At 39.7% G+C, this 23,399-nt stretch overlaps 1 protein-coding gene across 1 annotated transcript; it reads left to right on the plus strand.

The window, feature by feature from the left end:
- Window positions 1-213: 213 nt before the first annotated feature.
- lbhl (LBH regulator of WNT signaling pathway, like) lies at window positions 214-23,325 on the plus strand. The gene is made up of 4 exons (XM_001336435.9): window positions 214-2,394; window positions 13,655-13,730; window positions 18,888-19,167; window positions 21,973-23,325. The coding sequence occupies exons 1-4, from the start codon at window positions 2,186-2,188 to the stop codon at window positions 22,041-22,043; spliced, it is 636 nt and encodes a 211-aa protein (XP_001336471.2). The 5' UTR covers window positions 214-2,185; the 3' UTR covers window positions 22,044-23,325.
- The last annotated feature ends 74 nt before the right edge of the window (window positions 23,326-23,399 follow it).

Raw genomic sequence — 23,399 nt, forward strand, 5'->3', positions numbered from 1 at the left:
TCCCCTCTCGCCTTGCAAACGGGAGGGAGCCCCGGGCTCGAGGATCTTATGAGCTCAGGGCTCTCTCCCGGGACAGCATGCCAAACAAGCTTTATAATCAATCAACAGCTATAGTGTGAACTCTTGAAACAAACAAATTCACATGAGTGATAATAATTTTGACTTTAACTGTATGCAGAAAAACTAAATTTCCAATATCTTGCAGACTGGATGGATGGATGGATGGATGATGGATAGAAACTTAAATTTAAAGCAACAACAAAACAAAACAAAGACAAAAAATAAGACATAAAAATCCCAGATATTCTAAGAAAATAAATAATAATCTAAAAAATAATAATAAAAAAATACACAGACTTTAAATGTGTGAAATAGAACTTGTACAATACTGAAATACTCTTACATTATAAGTAAAGTACATTCATTTAGTCATTTCCCTTCAGCTTAGTCTTTATTTCAGGGGTCGCCACAGTGGATGAACCACAAACCTATACAGCATATGTTTTATGCAGTGGATGCCCTTCCAGCCACAACGCAGTACTGGGAAACACCCATACACAATCATTTACACAAGTACTCATACACCACAGACAAGTTTATTCAATTTCCCTATAGTGCATGTGTTTTAACTGTGGGGGAAACCGAAGCACCCAGAAGAAAACCCACGCAAACACAGGGAGAACATGCAAACTCCACACAGAAACGCCAACTGGCCCCGCTGGGACTTGAACCAGTGACTTTGCTGTGAGGCAACCATCGTCCCACTTTGAATAGTACACATAGACTTAAAAAAATAATTTACCTACTTTTTTTAAAGTAAGTGTTTGCAAACAATTTATTTGGGTTGTTCAATTAAAATTGTTTGTTTAAATTCAGCCCATATAAATTGTTTGCAACCACTTACTTTAAAAACAATTTGTAAATCCAATGAATCTTTTTTTTCCAGCATGCAGACAGACAGACAAACTCGGTCAGCAAAGAAGTGTTTGTTTTGTATTAAAACACATCGACCCATATCTCATCAGTGTAAGTGTATAGGGACAAATGCCTAATCTCAGGATATAATATCTAAAATGCAACCTAATTCCCAGAATTCTTTAGATCTGATGAGATGGACTCAAATAATAGCACAGAATGCATGTCTTTACGGGAGCCAATTCAAAACCGGCCACTTTATTAGGTACACCTGTCCAACTGCTCGTTGACGCAAATTTCCAATCAGACATCACGTGGCAGCAACTCAATGCATTTAGGCATGTAGACATGAGACGATCTGCTGCAGATCAAACGGAGCATTAAAATGGGGGGAAAAAAGGTGGTTTAAGTGACTTTGAATGTGGCATGGTTGTTGGTGCTGGCCTGAGTATTTCAGAAACTGCTAATCTACTAGGATTTTCACGCACAACCATTTCTAGAGTTTACAGAGAATGGTCTGAAAAAAAGAAAATATCCACTGAGCGGCAGTTCTGTGGGTGCAAATGCCTTGTTGATGCCAGAGGTCAGAGGAGAATGGCCAGACTGGTTTCAGCTGATGGAAAGGCAACAGTAACTCAAATAAGCACTCGATTCTGCCTTGTATCAATGGTTCAGGCTGGTGGTGGTGGTGTAATGGTGTGGAGGTCATTTTCTTGCCACATTTTGTGCCCATTAGTTCCAATTGAACACTGTGTACTCAAATGGCCAACGCAGTCACCAGATCTCAACCCAATAGAGCAGCTTTGGGATGTGGTGGATTGGGATATTCGCATCGTGGATGCGCAGCCGACAAATCTGCAGCAACTGCGTGATGCTATCCTGTCAATATGGAGCAAAATCTCTGAGGAATATTTCCAGCACCTTGTTAAATCTATGCCATGAAGGATTAAAGCAGTTTTGAGGGCAAAAGGGGTCCAGCCTGGTTCTAGTAAGGTGTACCTAATAAAGTGGCCGGAGAGTGTATACATATCCAGCATGGATTTAAGACCCGTATGCACACTAGTAAGTGCACACCTGGCTCGAGAGACAGGCCACTCACTGCTCTGACGTCACCAGCCACGCCACACTAATCGACACAGACACTAATCCAGCTCTTCTATAAAGCCCTTCTCCTCTTCTCGGGACATGAGAGAGAGAAAGAGAGAGAGAGAGAGTTTAGGATAAAGACCGTCAGGCAAGAGAAGCCATCATAAAGGGACATGACTGCTTGATGTGCAGTGACATTTGGAGTATCGGCTTGCAGTCTTTTCCGATTAACCCAGAGTCAGGCATCGTCCTGGAAGAACAGTGCCCGCCGATGGGGCCTGCGGAGGGGCAGTGCTGTGGGAGCTGCCCTTCTCTGCCCCCTATCATCATACCAGGCATGGGCAGCGTGGAGATCTGCACCACCCAAGAGGACGACTGCTTGCCCACCGATGGGTAGGACTCCATACAGTTGTGTTTCTGTGTGACTGAACAGATGGCTTGATGTAACAGGGACTAACGCTTATGTATGATGTTGATGCCGTTTGGCCTGGAGATTTCGAAAATACGCTGGATTTAGAGCTTAATTGCATGTGTGTAAACAGATGATGCGTTCAGTGCTCAGTGTAAATAATGTTAGTCATTTTAAAAGAAAACGAATATGAGATGCGACATATGGATTTGTTATTAAAATGTTTATCGATGTATATTGCGATAACACTTGTAATAGTAAACAGTGGAAAAAAAAAAAAAAAAAAAAAATATATATATATATATATATATATATATATATATATATATATATATATATATATATATATATTTAAAATATTAAATTATATATTTACAGTGCATCCAGAAAGTATTCACAGCGCTTCACTTCTTCCACATTTTTTATGTTACAGCCTTATTCCAAAATGGATTACATTCATTTATTTCCTCAACATTCTACACACAATAGCCCATAATGACAATATGAACAAAGAGTTTTTGAAATTGGTGCAAAATTATTAAAAATAAAAAGCTGTAAAATCACATGTGCATCAGTATTCACAGCCTTTGCTCAATACTTTGTTGATGCACCTTTGGCAGCAATTACAGCCTCAAGTCTTTTTGAATATGATGCCACAAGCTTGGCACACCTGTCTTTGGGAATTTTTACCCATTCCTCTTTGCAGTACCTCTCAAGCTCTATCAGGTTGGATGGGAAGTGACGGTGTACAGCCATTTTCAGATCTCTCCAGAGATGTTCAATAGGATTTAGGTCTGGCCTCTGGCTGGGCCACTCAAGGACATTCACTGAGTTGTTGTGAAGCCACTCCATTGACATTTTGGTGGTGTGCTTTGGGTTATTGTCCTGCTGGAAGATGAAATGTCGCCCCAGTTTGAGGTCAAGAGCACTCTGAAGCAGGTTTTCATTCAGGAAGTCTCCGAACATTGCTGCATTCATCTTTCCCTTTATCCTGACTAGTCTTCCAGTTCACCACCATGCTTCACTGTAGGGATGCTATTAGCCTGGTGATGAGCTGTGCCTGCTTTTCTCCAAACGCAACGCCTGGCATTCACTCCAAAGAGTTCTAGTTTAGTCTCATCAGACCAGAGAATTTTGTTTCTTATGGTCTGAGAGTCCTTCAGATGCCTTTTGGCAAATTCCAGGTGGGGAGTGTCTTCCGTTTGGCCACTCTACCATACAGGCCTGATTGGTGGATTGCTGCACAGATGATTTCCTTCTGTAAGGTTCCCCTCTCTCCACAGAAGAACACTGGAGCTCAGACAGAGTGACCATCGGGTTATTGATCACCTTCCTGACTAAGGCCCTTCTCCCCTGATCACTCAGCTTGGATGGCCGGCCAGCTCTAGGAAGAGTCCTGCTGGTTCCAAACATCTTCAACTTATGCATAATGAAGGACACTGTGCTCATTGTAACTTTCAGAGCAGCAGAAATGTTTCTGTAACCTTCCCCAGCCTTGTGCCTCCAGACAATCCTGTCTTGGAGGTTAACAGACAATTCCTTTGTCTTCATGCTTGATTTGTGCTTTGACATGCACTGTCAACCCTGGAGCTGCTGAAACATCTCAAAAATGAGGAGTGGAAACAGAATGTACCTGAGCTCAATTTAGAGCTTAATGCCAAAGGCTGTGAATATTGACGTTTATGTGATTTTTCAACTTTTTTTATTTTTATTAAATTTGTAACAATTTAAAAAACTCCCTTTTCACATTGTCATTATGGGGTATTGTGTGTAGAATGTTGAGGAAATAAATTAATTTAATCAATTTTGGAATAAGGCTGTAAAAAAAAAAAAAAAAAAAAAATATATATATATATATATATATATATATATATATATATATATATATATATATATATATATATAAATACACACACACACATATATATATATAAATAAATACAATTATATATATATAATTTTTCTGACCCCATTGGCAGATTACTTAGCTTGTTTTAAAGACAAAATCACTAAATATTTGCCTATTATTTCTTAAAACACTACTTTTTGCTTGTCTAGAAAATGCTTCTAAATTTGAGAATTTTAAAAAATATGGACTAGCAACCAAACATTTCAATTTTATTTAACATTTGAACTGACAAACAGTTTGAATTATAGACACTATAGTGATTTAAATAAAAATTAAGTTAATTAATAGTATTTTGAATCCGCATTTTGATCACTTAATACTAAATGTAAGATTTAATAGGTCATGAAATGATTTTTGTTTACTACAAAATATGAAGATGACAAAATCTAAAATATGATGATGAATCTAAATAAGAAAAGCATTTTTTTTTGCAGTTTGATGCAGGTAATGTTCATCAGGTGTGTTAAAAGCACCTGCTGAACGTCACACTCTCACTTGATCAGCTGTTTTCTGTGTGTCCCCAATCTGCGAGAGAACCTGTGAATAGCATGCGGAGCTGCTGCCTCGTGCCGGAGTGAAATCTGTTCCGTTAGCTTGTTAATGACTTACCACAGGCAGCAGGAGGGGTAGGCAGGATTACACCGCTAACCGCTAGGCAGCTGTCGTCAGAGACCTGAGCAGATATGTGACGTCGATGCATGGGAAAAAAAAAAAACACTCGCCAGCTGTTTCACAAGCGAGAATGCAGTGAGGAATGTCCTCTTTTGGTGCACTGACTGAAAGAGAACCGAAACATGAGAAAGAAAACACGGGAACGGTGGCACAGTGGTTAGCACTGCCACCTCACAACAACAAGGTCGAGTCCCAGGTTGCTGGTCGAGTCCCAGCTGGGCCAGTTGGCATTTTTGTGTAGAGTTTGCATGTTCTCCCCATGTTGGTGTGGGTTTCCTTTGGGTGCTCCAGTTTCCACCACAGTCTAAAGACTTGCGCTATTGGGGGAACTGAATGAACTAAATTGACCGTAGTTTACGAGTGTGTCTGTGAATGAGAATGTATGGGTGTTTCCCTTTTTCTGGGTTGCGGCTGGAAGGGCATCCGCTGCATAAAACATATGCCGGAATAGTTGGTGGTCAATTACGCTGTGGCAACCTCTGATAATTAAGGGACTAAACTGAAGGTAAATGAATGAATGAATCAAAAATCAACTGATTTATTTAGTCGCATGACATTTTTTTTAAGTGAAGTTTATTTATAAACAAATTTCGAGAGGATCACGTGCTTATGATTTATCACGGCTGATCTAGCATTTACAAATCACGATCTCCCAATCATATGATACCCCTTTGACTATATAAAACCACAGTTTCAGTCCATAGTAGGGGTGTAACGGTACACTCAGCTCACGATACAATGTGTATCACGATATAATGCTCACGATTCGATATGCATCACGATATTTGGAATAAAAATTGAAAATTAAACTGAAATGCAAATTTTATTTAAAAAAAACTAATTACCAAGTAAACTATTTTTTATGTATTTCTTTTGTTTCAACTTGATAAACGGAACCTTCTTTAAGAAAATAAATTAAACAGGCCTGTCTCTGGAAAATAAAACAATTTAAAAACTTCTTATAAAATATTATTGAAATGACAGAGACAAAATTAAGGAACATTTAAGTAATTTAAGTAAAGGTGCAAAAAAAATAGCTTTCTATTCAATTGAATTTAACAGTAAGAGCTTAAGGCTTTGGTCACTTGCATTTTTTGTGCGCAAAAAAAAATAAAAAAATAAAAAAATCCACATTTCCAGGTAATCAGCAGTTTTATAAGATAATCCTGAACTGATGTGTATCTGTCTGAGAGGTTTTTATGGATGGCTCTCTTCATGTTGGGCATGATGAGTGACAGGGTGGCCGCCTTTTCATTAAACAGGACAGTCGTGGCTCTTTTCAGCAGTTTAGGCAGGTTTACTATTTCTTCGGCGTCGCTGATGTCGGCGCTATCAAGTGTCTCATGTTGACGTGCATTTTTGTGTACCTCTGTACTCCAAAGAGTTAATGCTTGTCGTAATCATAATTCTAAAATGCGATATGATTGTTTAAATAATGTGCACGTTTTCGGTTTCATTTCCACTGCTAAGTGCTGTTCATACTTTCCATGCGGCTCCTGAACGATCACTCTGTTCCACAAACTGAATGTTGTCTACTACTTTATTACCTGTTAGTCACAACCTGCAGGTTCTGTTCACTGAAGCAGACGCGCGCGCGTCTATCATAGTCCGCCCTCTGTAGTAACAGCTCACGGTCAGCTCACGTCATGTGTGATTTTGCGGCCGCCAATACATCATTATATGAAGACAGAATGATATTTTAGGGTGAATTGTACCTTATAAATACAGTATGTGACTCTTTCAACACCATTAGGAGGTATCCATGTCGCTGTGCAAAGTATGTAAATCACTGTGAAGACTTTAAAACTTAGGCTATGTTTGACCCAGTATGCGTGTCAAAAAGCGGACGAGTCTAAAGCAATGACTGTACAACCGAAATGTTGCCAGACGTCTGATTTTGAGAGGATGGGCCATCCTCTATTTCAACTCCACTCATCTTGGTCGGCTAACATTACTGCTGCTGCAATCTGAACTCACGCGCGACAGCAGGGGGAACGTAGCTCATGTGGAAACAGCTCAACTAACAAGAGAAAACGGACGTCATATTGTAATCAAATTGTCATAACGCCATGATGCATATTGTGACATTTTTTCATCGCAATAAATCGTACAACGATAAATCGTTACACCCCTAGTCCATAGTTAGCTTTGTATGGAAGAAACCCCCCCCCCCTTTTTTTTTTTCCCTCCTTTACCTCTTTTCCTTAGATCGGGCGGAACGGCGGCCCAGTGATTAGCGCTATTGCCCCACAGCAAGAACACCGCCAGCTCTGGTCCTCGCCCGGCTGACCGGAGTTTCTGTGCGGAGTTTGTGTGTTCTCCCCGTGTTCGCGTGGGTTTCCCCCGGGTCCTCCGGTTTCCTCTCACCATCTAAAGATATACATAATTAAGCAATCCAGGAACTAGTATACTCCCTTCCTCCTTCCCTTAGCTACCGCAGCCAGGGAGTTTGATTTCTACCTAAGCTCAAGCTCCCCTCTCGCTCTACGATCGGTAGGGAGCCCTGGGCTCGAGGATCCCTTGAGCTCAGGGCTCTCTCCCGGGACAGCATGCCAAACAAGCTTGTATTAAATCATCAGCTATTGTAAACTATTGAAATTGGCAGGATCATTTTTGCTTATTATATTAAGTAAACCTCAATGTTAAACTTCATTTCATAATGAATCCTTTTGCCCTAAATAGCGTTGAAGAGATCAAAAAATGCACTCTTCCTGAAGTACTTACATAGTTTTAAGCATTTCCTTTTTTTCTGTTGAACACAAAAGAAGATGTTGTGAAAAATGTTAGAAGCCTGTAACCATTGACCTCCATTGTAGGAAAAATATGTACAGTAGAAGTCAATGATTACAGGTTTCCATCATTTTTCTAAATAACATCTTTTTTTGTGTTCAACTAAAGAGAAAGTTGTTTTTGGGTGAACTATACCTTAAAATATGAACGTCGAAAATGTACTCATTTATTACTCAAGTGGTTTGCATGCATTGATAAGTTTCTCATTTGAACACAGAAAGAGATATTTTGCAGGATGATGAAAACTTGTAACCATTGGATTCCAAAGTGGAAACAAATACTATAGAAGTCCATGGTTACAGGTTTCCAGCTTTCTTTGAAATATATTGTTTCATGTTTAACAGTGAAAACTCAAAGGTTTGGAACAGCTTGACGGTGAGCAAACAGTCAGCGAATTTTAATCTCTGGTTGAATCTCTCTCACAAATTCTGAATCAGACAGCAGATTCCCCTAAAATGTCACATTCTGTTAAGGTGTGAACTGAAAGCAGGATGTGGTTTTTCAGAGGAGTATGACCTTCAGTTCCCCTTCGGATGGGGAAGTTCAATGCTATCAGTGGATTTATTTATTAATCCACGAATGGGTATTTCGTTTCAGAAAGCCAATCGTCTGAAAGAGTATATTGTCATGATCACCAGCGAGATGTCGCTGGTAAAACTCACGAAAACACAGGAAAACAAGACAGGATAAACGCGTTGTAATGTCATCTATACAGTGAACAGGCGTGAGTGTCTGGGAGAAGTGCATGTATGCATATGTAGTCCAGAAAAAGGCGGATTTGTAGTCCTGTGTGTGTGTGAGTGTTTACCAGCGACATCTAGTGGTTAGATCTCTCTGGTGATCATGACATATATAACGGGCCAATGAAATGCCAGCCATGGTCAATCATAAGCACGTGGTCCTCTCGAAATAAGTTTATAAATAAACTTCACTTAATGGAGAGATGATTTCTTCAACCTGTTTTTAGGCATAATAACTTTAATAATTAATTTCTAATAACTCATTTATTTTATCTCTGCCATGATGACAGCACATAATCTTTTACTATTTACTTTGCAAGATATTATTATTCAGCTTAAACCAGGCTTAGCTACCGCAGCCAGGGAGTTAGAGATCTACCTAAGCTCAAGCTCCCCTCTCAATCTACAATCGGGAGGGAGCCCTGGGCTCGAGGATCCCTTGAGCTCAGGGCTCTCTCCCGGGACAGCATGCCAAACAAGCTTGTATTAAATCATCAGCTAACTGTGAACTCTTGAAATAGGCAGGATCATTTTTGCTTATTATATTACGTAAACCTCAATGTTAAACTTCATTTCATTATGCATCCTTTTGGCCTAAATAGCGTTGAAGAGATCAAAAAATGGAAAATGTACTCTTCCTAAAGTACTTTCATAGCTTTACGCATTTCCTTTTTTTCTGTTGAACACAAAAGAAGATGTTTTGAAAAATGTTAGAAGCCTGTAACCATTGACCTCCATTGTAGGAAAAATATGTACAGTAGAAGTCAATGATTACAGGTTTCCATCATTTTTCTAAATAACATCTTTTTTTGTGTTCAACTAAAGAGAAAGTTGTTTTTGGGTGAACTATACCTTAAAATATGAACGTCAAAAATGTACTCATTTATTACTCAAGTGGTTTGCATGCATTGATAAGTTTCTCATTTGAACACAGAAAGAGATATTTTGCAGGATGATGAAAACTTGAAACCATTGGATTCCAAAGTGGAAACAAATACTATGGAAGTCCATGGTTACAGGTTTCCAGCTTTCTTTGAAATATCTTCTTTCATGTTTAACAGGGAAAACTCAAAGGTTTGGAACAGCTTGACGGTGAGCAAACAGTCAGCGAATTTTAATCTCTGGTTGAATCTCACTCACAAATTCTGAATCAGACAGCAGATTCCCCTAAAATGTCACATTCTGTTAAGGTGTGAACTGAAAGCAGGATGTGGTTTTTCAGAGGAATATGACCTTCAGTTCCTCTTCGGATGGGGAAGTTCAATGTTATCAATGGATTTATTTATTAATCCACGAATGAAGATTTCGTTTCAGAAAGCCAATCGTCTGAAAGACTATATTGTCATGATCACCAGCGAGATGTCGCTGGTAAACACTCACGAAAACACAGGAAAACAAGACAGGTTAAACGCGTTGTAATGTCATCTATACAGTAAACAGGCGTGAGTGTCTGGGAGAAGTGCATGTATGCATATGTAGTCCAGAAGAAGGCGGATTTGTAGTCCTGTGTGTGTGTGAGTGTTTACCAGTGACATCTGGTGGTTAGATCTCACTGGTGATCATGACATATATAACGGGCCAATGAAATGCCAGCCATGGTCAATCATAAGCACGTGGTCCTCTCGAAATTAGTTTATAAATAAACTTCACTTAATGGATGGATGAATCCTTCAACCTGTTTTTAGGCATAATAACTTTAATAACTAATTTCTAATAACTGATTTATTTTATCTCTGGCATGATGTCAGCACATAATCTTTTACTATTTACTTTGCAACATATTATTATTCAGCTTAAACCAGGGGTACCCAAAGTTTTGCTATAAAGTGCCAAAAACCAAACTTGATTCAGGGCTATAGGGCACTTTAAATTTCATTTATTCATCCCGGAGGAAACCCACACCAACACTGTGGCATAGTGGGTGGCACAATCGCCTCACAGCAAGATGGTTGGTGATTCAAGCCTCAGCTGGGTCAGTTGGCATTTCTGTGTGGATGTCTGCATGTTTGTCGGTGTGGGTTTCCTCCGGGTGCTTCGGTTTCCCCCACAGCCCAAACACATGCGCTATAGGTAAACTGAATAAACCAAATTGTCTGTAGTGTTTGTGTGTGAATATGGATGTTTCCCAGAGATGGGTTGCAGCCGGAAGGGCATCCGCTGTGTAAAACATATGCTGGATAAGTTGGCGGTTCATTCCGCCGTGGCGACCCCTGATTAATAAAGGGACTAATCTGAAAAAAAAATGAATAAATGATATTATAGACAAGAGTAAAAACCAATTCAAAAACAAAACAAACAAAGAAATGGTGACAAAAATTAACCCACAAGAAGATGAAAAAAAAATGAAGAAATGTTAACCAACAGTTACTTGCGAAATATGTTAGAAAAGTTCATTCAAACACATTCATAAAAATCAAACAAACCAAGAAATGAACTACAAAAACACCCACATACAGAGTCCCTTAAAAATAAATGAAGAAACAGCCACCGACAGTTACTTGCAAAACATGTTAGAGAAGTCGGCAGCTGCATTGCAAAAGAAACTACAGATAACGTTCAGAAAGTCACTCATTGAAACCCTAGTTTGCACCTAATACCCACATGACCCGAGGTGTCAGGATTTTGCTAGTTAGCATCAAGTAAGCCCATTATGACACAACCCATCACTAAAGTGTTTGGCAGAAACGAGGATTGTTTTTCTGGAATCCAGCTGAAGCCTTTTTGGATAAAAGCATCTGCCTATTCAGAACATTGGAGCTTAAAATAAAAACTGGTGATCCTTTATAGCATAACAAAAGGTTTTAGCCTTAAAAGAACGAAATATTTTTGATTGCAACTCTATCACAAAATTAAAACAACTGTGTTCATTTCCTATCTGTTATACCTGGATGCTACTTACATGCATCATAGCACCATGTGACATTTATCATGACCCTTTTAGCAACCTCATTCATTTTCCTTCGGCTTAGTCCCTTAGATATCAGGGGTTGTTTTACTCAGCTGATGCCCTTCCAGCCGCAACCCAGTACTGGGAAACACCCATACACACTCACATTCAAACACGCACTCATTCACTATGACCTATTTAGTTAATCCAATTCACCTCTAGCACATGTGTTTGGACTGTGGGGGAAACCGGAGCACTCAGAGGAAACCCACGCTGGCATGGGGAGAACATGCAAACTCCAAACAGAAATGCCAACTGGCCCAGCCAGGACTTGAACTAGCGACCTCCTTGCTGTGTGATGACAACGCTAACCACTGAGCTCCCATGCCACCCTTTTAGCACAAAAAGACCCCATACAATGCACAGAAAGCCGTAAATAGCGTTCATATCTGCAGGGATGACCCACAATTCAGTGCTCTTATCCAATCTGTTGCTAATGAAAAACGAGAGAGCGTATAATCCATTTTGATATAATCGGTCCCTGGCTGTCTGTTATAAGCATTGTAATCCGGCCGTTCATCAGGGGTTTGGGAGTGGAACGATTAGACACAGGTCACCCGGGAGCAACTGAGATTAGCAAATCCCGCAACCCGCCTGGTTTCTTAGCTTTGCGACTGGTGGAAACTGTGACAAGAATCTATTTATTTTTGTCTCTTTTACCTTTTATGAAATATATGTAGGGCTGGGCGATATTGCAAAAATAAATATCACAATATCATGGTTCATATCATTCAATATCAACAATTATTGAATATTTTTTAACAATCCATTTAGGAATATTAGGATTTTATTTTATTTAAATTCTTTATTTTAATTTACCAACATTATTGAAGGCAAATAGTTTTAATAGTCAAAAATATATATATATATATATATTTAAACAAAAAATCTGATCTGAGTGACATCGAAGTGTTAAAGGGACTCTTAAACTTGATAGATTAAATGTGACAAAGTGTGAGCAACAAAGGTAGATCTACATCTGTAAAGTGTCAATAATAACAACGATACAGTAAACCTCAAACTCTGTGAACAAAACAAATTCTGTTAATCAAATCTGAGCTTTCAGGTTAAGGAACGAGCCATCAATATTCAAATACATACTGAACATTAAACATTGCTGGATGACCTTATGCTAAAGACTCTTTCAGATGGGGAGCTAGTGGCTGGGATGCAGTAGAAAAGAAACCAAAAAGCCACTCTGGCAACATCCTTACATCCTTTTTTATTTACGATCTCCTCACTGCAGCTATACAATGGGCTGTGTGCTCGCGCTCCCCTGGCATCTCTCATAACTAGGGCCAGACGGAATCTGCAGACGTTTTTTGCTATTTCTGCGGAGAATTTTGGTAAAAATCTGCAGATTCCTGCTGAATTATTTTGGGAGTATCCAGCGGAGTATCATAACTAAAACCTTAATATATTAAATAAAAAGTAATAAATTAATGAATAAAAACTGAATAAGTTCAGATTTACACATTTACTCAAGTAAATAAACAGAATTAATGATGGGCTAAAAATCTGCGTAGTTCTGCGGAAAATCTGCAGGAATTCTGCGTGCGCAGATTCCGTGTGGGCCTACTCATAACTAAGCGACCATCAAGTGTTTTCTCAGAGGATGACAAGTTTATAGAGAAAAGTAAAAAGCACAGCAGTGTTTGGATGTTGTATGTGAATGTCGCATCTGTGTCTGTTCTAATCGCAGATTTTGGAATTGTACCCTTGTAAAATTACGAGTATGCTTTGTTTTCCTTTACATTTTTATAATTACACATGCGTGAGTTTTATTCATGCACAAAATATTTATGACAGCGATTTTATTCCATAGTTTCATCAGCGGGAGGCGCCGTAGCTAAAGGCGGATTCACTCTGCTTTGACTGAACTCTTAGAAATTCTAGTCCTAAAGGCCTGATCCTTTCTGATCCTAAAGGCCATTTAGTGATTCATAGACCAGTAATAATACTTTAAAATCTATTCTGAATGTAACCGGGAGCCAGTGTAAAGACCTGAGGACAGGTGTGATGTGCTGATCTTGGTTCTGGTCAGAATCCTGGCAGCAGCGTTCTGGATGAGCTGCAACTGTCTGACTGTGTTTTGAGAGGTTTTTGCATCTGAACTCTTCAAACTTTTCTAAGCTTTTAAATGATTTTGATTTTATTTTGATGTTTTTTTTTGTGGTAAATAACAGAGGGATGGGATACCCAGAAGCCCAAGCCATGGATGAGTTTCCAGCCCAGCAGAAAGGGGACAGACTGCCCTTTCAGGTAACAAACCCATCTGTCATTCTTTAATCTGTACCGTGAGTCTGTAATGCCGGATTCAGACTACACAACATTTCTTTGCATACAACACTGCGTTGAAATATAATTATGACAAGAAACATGTCACACTATTGTGACACGGTGGCTCAGTGGGTAGCACTTTCCCCTTACAGAAAGAAGGTCGCTGGTTCGAGTCCCGGCTGGGCCAGTTTTTGTGTGGAGTTTGCATGTTCTCCCCGTGTTGGTTTCCTCCGAGTGCTCCGGTCTCCCCCACAGTCCAAAGACATGCTCTATTGGTGAACTGAATAAACTAAATTGGCCATAGTGTATGAGTGTGTGAATAAGTTTGTATAAAACATATGCTGGAATAGTTGGTGGTTCATTCCACTGTGGCGACCTCTGAAATAGAGACTAAGCCGAAGGAAAATGAATGAATGAACTAACGGCCAATAAACTGAACATATAATATGCAGAGATCATCACATATACAGGATTATTTATAATATAAAAAATCACACCATTTTAAGAATTGCACATTTTCAGGACTACAATATCGAAATGTCTTGTAAACGAAAAACAAAATTCAGCTAAAGCACATAAACTTAATAATGCCACAAAACTAGATGCTCAGTTCATTGATTTTCATGTTATTTAAAAGGGCGGTTCACCCAAAACTGAATATTCCATCATTGTTAACTCATCCTTTATTTGTTTCCAAACCTATTATGCTGCGTTCACACCAGACGCGTCACGCGCGTCAAGCATGTTAAGTCAATGCAAACGCGCGAATAGACATCCTGCGGCGCGATACGCGCGAATGGCGCAGGGCGAATTGAGCCATTTTGAAAATCTCTCAATTTTGAAAATCTGAACTTCAGCGTACATTCGCGCCGCGTTAACCAATCAGAAGCTTGCTCTTGTGGGGGCGTGATTGTGACGTAGAACCTGTTGTCGGTGTTCCGAGGGAAATCCTCCAGCCTTCAACGACAACAGTTCATCAAACTGGGCTTGGCTCAGTCAGAAGCACCGCTGAAAGCCTCCGTCATCCAGGTTAAGTTTCTGGAGGAGTTTATGAGCTCACAGAGCTGGATGCACCTCTGAAAAAATGTAGTGGACTCAGACACGACCCTAAACGTATCGACACTGTTTTTCAGTCTTCATAAAGCACATAAACACTGTTATTTTCTTCATAAAATCCATGTTAGCCATTTAGCTATGAAGCTAGAGTCTTCGGGCAGACAGAAGCCCTGCCCATCACGTGAATCCGCGTCTGTTCTGATGTGAATTTGAGCGCAATTTATCCGCGCATTCCGCGTCTGGTGTGAACACAGCATTAGTGTTTCTTTCTTCTGTTTAACACAGAAGAAGATATAATAATAATAATAAAAATAATACATTTTATTTGTAATGCGCTTTTCTTAAACTCAAAGCGCTACAGGCAAAATACTAGCAACACAAGGCAAGCAAAACAGCACAACAATAAAAGATGCATTCATTCATTCATTCATTTTCTTGTCAGCGTAGTCCCTTTATTATTCTGGGGTCGCCACAGCGGAATGAACTGCCAACTTATCCAGCAACTTATGCGCCACTGCTTCGCCATAAACGATGCAATAAAACAATAAAAATATGATCTATATAATAGAATCAAAAGTTAACGAAATGATCATCCTAAGTTAAAAGCAATGCTAAAAAGGTGAGTCTTAAGAGAATTCTTAAAACGGTCCAGAGAGGCGGCATTCCTAATGCGGCTGATGGGTAGTGCATTCCAAAGCTTACGCGCACTGTGTCAGAAAGCACTCCCACCCCTCTTGAGTTTACACTGTGGCTGATGCAAGGTAAGTCCCGATGCAAGACGAAGACTGCAGTCTGGGGTGGCGAATGTCACCAGGTCACAGATGTAACTGGGTGCTAACCCATGCACTGCTTTGAAAGTTAAAATCAAGGTCTTAAAATCAATCCGTGAGCAGCTAGCTCTCTGCAACTCTCACATGGTCGCCCACTGAAGCTAAGCAGGGCTGCGCCCGGTCAGTACCTGGATGGGAGACCACATGGGAAAGCTAGGTTGCTGCCGGAAGTGGTGTTAGTGAGGCCAGCAGGGGGCGCCCAACCTGCGGTCTGTGTGGGTCCTAATGCCCCAGTATAGTGACAGGGACGCTATACTGCTCAGTGAGTGCCGTCTTTCGGATGAGACGTTAAACCAAGGTCCCGACTCTCTGTAGTCGTTAAAAATCCCAGGATGTCCTTCGAAAAGAGTAGGGGTTTAACCCCGGCATCCTGGCCAAATCTGCCCACTGGCCTTCATCCATCATGGCCACCTAAACATCCCCACATTCAAATGGCTGCATCACTGTCTCCTCTCCACCAATCAGCTGGTGTGTGGTGTGCGGTCTGGTGCAAAATGGCTGCCGTCGCGTCATCCAGGTGGATGCTGCACACTGGTGGTGGATGAGGAGATCCCCCCCACTATGTAAAGCAATTTGAGTGCCCAGAAAAGCGCTATATAAATGTAAGGAATTATTATTATTATCTAACAGGAAGGCAGTGTAATTGTTGTAGCACAGGAGTAATATGGTGGCATGATGATGTGTGTGTTAGAACCCGTGAAGCGCAATTTTTTGTATATATTGTGGTCTTCTGAGAGAACTTGTAGGTAAACCCTCAAAAAGTGAATTACAATAATCCAGACGTGATGTGATGAAGGCATGGAGAAGCCTCTCTGCATCAGGTCGTGAGAGAAATGGTCTGATCCGTGCAATATTGCGGAGATGAAAGAAGGCAGTTTTTGTAAAGCGTTTGAAGTGGGAGTTAAAACTGAGCTGTGCATCAAAGAGCACCCCAAGATTACGCACCTGGGTAGAAGGAGACAGCTGAACATTATCATCCGAGTGTAAAATCCTTGTACTGGCTAACCTTAGTAGGGGTGTCAATTAATAAGACCTCAGTTTTGGAACTGTTTAATTTAGGGAAGTTTTGACTCATCTAAGATTTAATTTTTTAAAAGACAGATAAAACTGACGTAGCAGTGTTAAGATATTTTAGAAAAAGTTTGAAACCTGTAACTACTGACTTTCCTAGTATTATTGAAGTCGACGGTTACAGCCTTCATATAAATATCTACTTTTGTGTTTGACAGAAGAAGCTTGTGAAGGTTTGCAAACATTTCAGGGAGAGTAAATAATGAGTACATTTTCATTTGTGGGTTAACTTCCCCTTTAAATGCTTTTAAAATTTGGTTTGGGGACACTAATTGTACACAACAGATGAAAAAGATTCATTGCAGAATACAGAAATAGCATGAATAATGTGGTCCCGCTATATCGCAATGCTTTGTTTCAATATTGGTTAATTTGATATATGCGGTTTCCCTTAGGTGTCACATGCTAGAATTTCACAAGCCTGTTGGGTTTTCATCAGTCACTATGACCTCAATATGACAACCACAAACTTTAGCGTAAACTACACTGTAAAAATGATATGACAACAAATGTTTTTCTTACTAATTATTCAGGTTTTAACTAAATACTTTTAGTTAAATAAAGTGTAACCACATATTATTAGTCAGTTGTGATGCTGCTGTTGAATATTGTGATAGCGATAAGGCTTGACATTAACTTTTTTGATCACCAGCCACTGCCGCTAGTAGTTTTCCAACATTGCTAGCCACTCAGCATTTTTACTTGCCACAATTTTGTTGTTTGGAAAATATACTTCATATTGTCTAATATGACTTTGACATGCTAAATTTCTTAATTTAGATTTCGTGTTATGTCCACATGTCGCCTCATTCATTTCACTTTTTGTGTCATGTTTGACACGTGAGCATGAGCAAATTGGTCATGGTTTTTATAGTGTCGCATTGCAATTAGTTTTTATTTCACATGACTTTTCAGAGCTCATAATTAAGGATTTGCCAAATTTATCTCTGAGCAAACATAAATATGTATTATTTAAGATTCAGAGTTCCACATGAGTTGGTTATTAATTAGCAAATAATATAAATATCACAAGAGTAAACATTAGGTGAGCAGGTTACATTGTAACCCTGTGTCCTAGCAATACAACTACGTGACGAGATTTGCAGTGATGAGCAGTTTGGCTGTTTACACAAGACGAAACATGACAGACATTTAAATAAAGTCATTCAGAAGCACAGAATAGCGCACTCACTGCACTCCAGCGAAATGGTAAGGTTATTTAATTAATACATATTAAAAGTCTTTAACATTATTAAACGCAGATGCTGAATCACTGATGTGTGTTGGCTTGCAGTTCTGAAGTGTGTTGCAAGGCTCAGTTCTGAAGTTCAATTTCAAACGGTTTATTTTATTTTCAAGATCTGAGGTGAACTATCTGCTGCTGCTTTCAGTAGTATGGCAATAAATGTCATGTAAAATGGCATTCACACTCATATTATTAGTATTTAACACTGATAAAAGCACATGAGATGTACCTGAGGTAAACAGTGGTAAACAGTGTGCTTTGTGTGTGTTTTAAAACAGGCATGCAATACATAGTTCACCCACTGGGTGTCAAACTTACATACTGCACCTTGGAGCTCAAGTCCCACTCACCTGAAGCTGACCAGTCAATTTAAGGCTGGTCCAAACTCTACTCAACTCAAGCTTTACAGCCGTACAAACAAATTTGGATAAGCAAAAAACAAAAAAAAATCAGTGCCGGAGCAAGCTGAACTGCCGCTCTAGGCCGCCCTCAACCCGAAAGTGAAAACAAAAGTGACCGGTTATGGACCCTCTCGCCGCCCTCTCTATTCTGCCTCCCTATACGTGGATATAACTGAGGACGTGGGCGGTAAGGAAGGTGAGGGAGGTGTCGCGGACATAACTGAGGACGCGGGTGGTGAGGGAGGTGTCGCGGACGCCGCCCTCTCTATTCTGCCGTCTAGGTCGCCTCTATGGACGCGCCGGCCCTGGTGCCGATAGCCTCATGGGCGAGACATAAATCCAACATTCTGAGTTTGCCCCAGTCTTTTCCTTTCAGTGCATCCCAAAAAAACAGAAAGTAATTTTTTGTACCTCTCTGCGATAGGAATATTAATATATCAAATAATTATTATTTTTCGATTTATTGTGCAGCACTATTGCAATAAGATTTCTCTCTCATTCTGTAACCCCTTCGTCTCTCTGCTTGATTTTGCAGATCTTCCCAGACCCGGTGGAAGTGGTTTTGAGCACTGAAGGCACTCTGACCTGTTCTCCGCAGGGGAAGGAGCGCCTGCCGTCCATTGTGGTGGAGCCCACAGATGTGAGCGAGGTGGAGAGCGGAGAGCTGCGCTGGCCGCCAGAAGACATGGACTTTGATGAAGATGAAGATCTATTCTTGGAGCAGTGCATCCCACCAGCAAACATCGCCGACTGGGGGGAAGACGAGGAGGAGAGCTCTGTTATTGAAAACCACCAGCAGTCCGCTTCCCTGTTAGGTATTAAAGCACATTCACCAGCATTCAGAACAATAATTGCACCCATAATTTACTAAACAGGGAATATTAAGTGCAATCAGGGCTGGCGAGTCCATTGAGGTGACATAGGGCGGCAGAATAGTGAGGGCGCCCCCCGGTGCAATGGAAGTTAAAAATAATTGATAATTTAAGATGTTTTCAGGCATCCAAATAATTAAATGAGAGATCACATTTAAAGTTTCAGATGGCATGAATATTTAACTGAAGTTATCTTAGTTATTTTGCATAAGCTAGTGGTTAAACCAGGCGTGCCCAAAACTCCTGGGGCCTGTTTCATAAACCAAGCTTAGAGAAAAAGCCAGGCTTATTTTGAAAAGTCAGGTTTATTAATGGCGAATTCGGCTTCGTAAATCAAATTTACGATAGTAAATCTCAGCTACTCGTGCAACTCATGCTGGGAAACTAGCCTGGCAGGTTAACTCTCAGTCTAAGTCTTTGGTTCAAGCTTAATCCTGCAGTAATTTGATGCTATTTTAATTCACTCAACCTCTTAATAATGATTAAAACTTTATAGCCACTTAGTAAATACACCAAACATCTTTAAAAATAGAATGATATATACATTTAAACTCAAATACGATATTCCAAACTAAACAAATACAAACATTTCAACACAAATTTTATTTATTTTTAATGGTTGTGTTGATTTTTATTTTCCTGTTTATGTAAATTGTATTTAATATTTTCCCCGTATATATTTATATTTAAATATTTTATTTAATAACGTATTAATTTGGGGCGACGCATTGGCACAGTAGGTAGTGCTGTCACCTCACAGCATGAAGGTCGCTGGTTCGATCCTCAGCTCAGTTGGCGTTTCTGTGTGGAGTTTGCATGTTCTCCCTGCGTTCGCGTGGGTTTCCCCTGGGTGCTCCGGTTTCCTCCACAGTCCAAAGACATGCGGTACAGGTGAATTGGGTAGGCTAAATTGTCCGTAGTGTGTGTGAGTGTGTGTGTGAATGTGTGTGTGGATGTTTCCCAGAGATGGGTTGCGGCTGGCACCTGCTGCGTAAAAATGCGCTGGATAAGTTGGCGGTTCATTCCGCTGTGGCGACCCGGATTAATAAAGCGACTAAGCCGACAAGAAAATGAATGAATATTAATTTGGGTGTACACATTTTTGGACTGATCTTAAGTTTGGTTTTTGTTTAGTTAGTTAGTTTTGTTTAGATTAGTCCAAATTTTTGCTTTGGTACTGAATAATCTAATGTAAAGGCACAAAGATATTATTGTAAAGCGTCCAGAAGAAAATATTAATTTAAAAGAGAGATCTGTGAGGCGTGTACTTAGCTATATATGTAGTATATGAATTACAAAAAATATATATATATTAAGCACTGAAAGCACTGACTGATATAAAGAAGTAGGCTACATTTCTTGAAGAATGACTTTGTGGACCCTCAGTGGAATAATCAGGAGATGATCCGGGCCGAGCAGTAGCCTACCTTTAATATAAAGATATTTTCCTACGGGCCGCGGGAAACAAGTGTCAAAGGGAAAGGGATATCTAGCCTTATAGGCTGGTTGTTTACACACACAGTGTTGACGATATTCAATAACAACATAAAGAGTGCATTTTGCAGAACAGAACCCAAGCTTCTTACATTTCACACAACAGAAATGTCCCTTTTTTAACCAGCCTCTGAATCTTATTTTTAACCACAGGAACTAACATAAGTTGCAGTAGGATATGATGCAACATCAAACATTTTGTAACTCGTCAAGAACGGCTCAATCACAGTCATGGTAGGCTATTAACAGACTAAAGCAATGCTCAATTCCAGTTTCTTTTACATTAGGGAGGTATTTTTTTTACATGACTTACTAAAGAAGCTTCAGTTCTTGACAAGTTCTGTATAAAGACGGCAAATTCCAGTTCATTAGTGACTAAAATGATGTATTTTGCATGCAAGTACAGTTCGTGCAAAGAAGCTTTTAGTCTTGCTTCATATCCGAACATCACGCGACATGACAGGATTACAGTGAAAAGCAATTTGTGTCCGCACAAGACACGGCATGAAAGAAACATTTAAACATCAGAGCCATTCATATGCACAGACAAATGCACAGCACTACCAACCAAACCGCTTGGTGACTTCCAAAAATTGTATTCATTCCCTGCTTGTGTGAGAAGTGTAAACTAAGGTTGTCTTGGGTAATAATTTGGTTTAGTCAATTGGCTGTGGTGCATGTTTTTTGGAGAAATCCGGTGGAACCCATGCAAACAAGGGGAGAACATGCAAACTCCGCACTGACACACCAACCAGCTTGATAGGAGGTTTGACCAGCGGCTTTTTTGCTGTGAGGCAACAGTGCTAGCCACTGGGCCGCCGTGTCGCCCTATCAAAAAAAGGGTGGGAAGTAGAGGTGGAAGGGGGGTGGGGGGGGGGGGGGGGTGGGGGGGGGGCTTCAAGACGAAAACAACTGGACTGAAAAGCTCTGGTTATTTGTAATGTACCCGTAATCATCTAATAGGTCAGATTACGGAGCTAATGAGGTGCCAGCCGTGTTGATTATAAGCATGTGGTCCTCTTGAAATTAGTTTAGAAATAAACCGCTCTTCCGAAATCATTTTTTTTTGTAGTGAACAGTATAGCAGTTTAAAAAAAAAGTGTGATTTGAAATATTTTTCCTGCACTGTTTTCATACCCCAAAACATCCCTATCATGCAAATAAACAGCCAAAAGATTTTCTGTTTTCATGTGATTAAAGTGTTGTAAACACCACCTTAGTTTTAATTTTGCATCTCTGTCTGTCAATCTGCAGATCTCAAATCGGACGACTTCCGGGACGACACCCCGACTCTACCTCCAGAAAGTGCTTCAGCTCTGAACTGATGCCCTCTCAACTTCTCATCTTCGACCCTGCATTGCCACATGTGACTGTGGTGTCTGACTTTGGTCAAACAATATACCATGAAACTGAAACATTGCATATACTAGAAAAGAGTGCGAAGGAATTGACACACTGTAAACTCAAAAAGTTAAGGCAACTCAAACCGTTTGAGAAAACCGATTGCAACAAACCATTCACATTGAAAAACTAATCCTGATGAGTACTGTGAACTTAATCCATTTGAGTAAACAAAGCAATTTGAGCACAGTAAACCTCAATAAATGAAGAGAACTCAAGCCAACTGAGTACTGTGAAACCTAAGTTAAGGCAACTCAAGCGATTTCAATAAACCATTTAAGTTCAAAAACTAACCTATATGAGTACTGTGACCTTGCTCCATTTAAAGTTGAAGTAATAAACAGTATTTATTTACTCATTACCTTCAACACAGAGTTTAATACTCTTTTCAAATGAGTAGAATGAACTTTCAGTAAATGTTGAGTTAACTACACTCATTTCATTTGATAAAGTTCTGTTTCACAGTGTATAATGTAATTTAGTACACTCAAAAAATAATAATTGTTCAAACTACTTAATTAATATGAGCCAAAACAACACGATTCTTGAGATATTTTTGGGACAACTTAATTGTTTGATGTTTCATCCACTTAAATTTGTCAAAACCAATTAACTTATGTGACTTGTGTTGGGGCGACATGGATGAACACTGAGGAAGCCTGCATTTCTACAAAGTAGCTCAGTTTACTTTACCGCTGATCAGTTTATCACAGTAGACATCTTTTCTTTACTCTTGATTTTCCAACAAGTCAGCATTTTCACACTTCCCTTTATCATGCATATCTGACCTATGCGGATAAATCAATAAAAAAAGGAAGCAAGTTGGCGGAAACATGAAGTGGTGATGCTACACAAACATATGATCTTGAGACAGACGTTTATGTTATGGAGAAGTTGAAATGCATTACTCGAAATGAAAGTTTAATTTGTACTATTTTCGTCCCCTTATTTCACCCATGTCAGTTTCTGTGTTGTGCTTCAGTCATGTCCAGCTGCGTTTTAACCATTAAGTGCACCTCAGAGTAGAAAAACGTATTCAAACAAGCAATGCACTGTGTGTTTTATACCAGACATGTTACATTATGTCCAACATCAATCAGCCGTGTAGCATTTCTCATTGCAGTATGTACATACAATGTTTTTCCTCATATGATTGTGTACAAGTTGAAAACTATTTAATAAACCGCGTCAGTACCACAACTGAAATGATTTTGATTTGATTCTTAAATCACATTTCCATCATGTAAAATGAAGAACAAAATCTGCTGATTCAGACAGCT

This window comes from Danio rerio, chromosome 18 (assembly GCF_049306965.1).
Source record: "Danio rerio strain Tuebingen ecotype United States chromosome 18, GRCz12tu, whole genome shotgun sequence".
Lineage (NCBI taxonomy): Eukaryota > Metazoa > Chordata > Actinopteri > Cypriniformes > Danionidae > Danio > Danio rerio.

Coding starts and splice junctions, on each gene's coding strand:
- lbhl (XM_001336435.9), top strand. CDS start 2,186: ATGTGCAGTGACATTTGGAGTATCGGCTTGCAGTCTTTTCCGATTAAC. Junction 2,395..13,654: donor GACTGCTTGCCCACCGATGG/GTAGGACTCCAT, acceptor GGTAAATAACAG/AGGGATGGGATACCCAGAAG. Junction 13,731..18,887: donor GGGACAGACTGCCCTTTCAG/GTAACAAACCCA, acceptor TTGATTTTGCAG/ATCTTCCCAGACCCGGTGGA.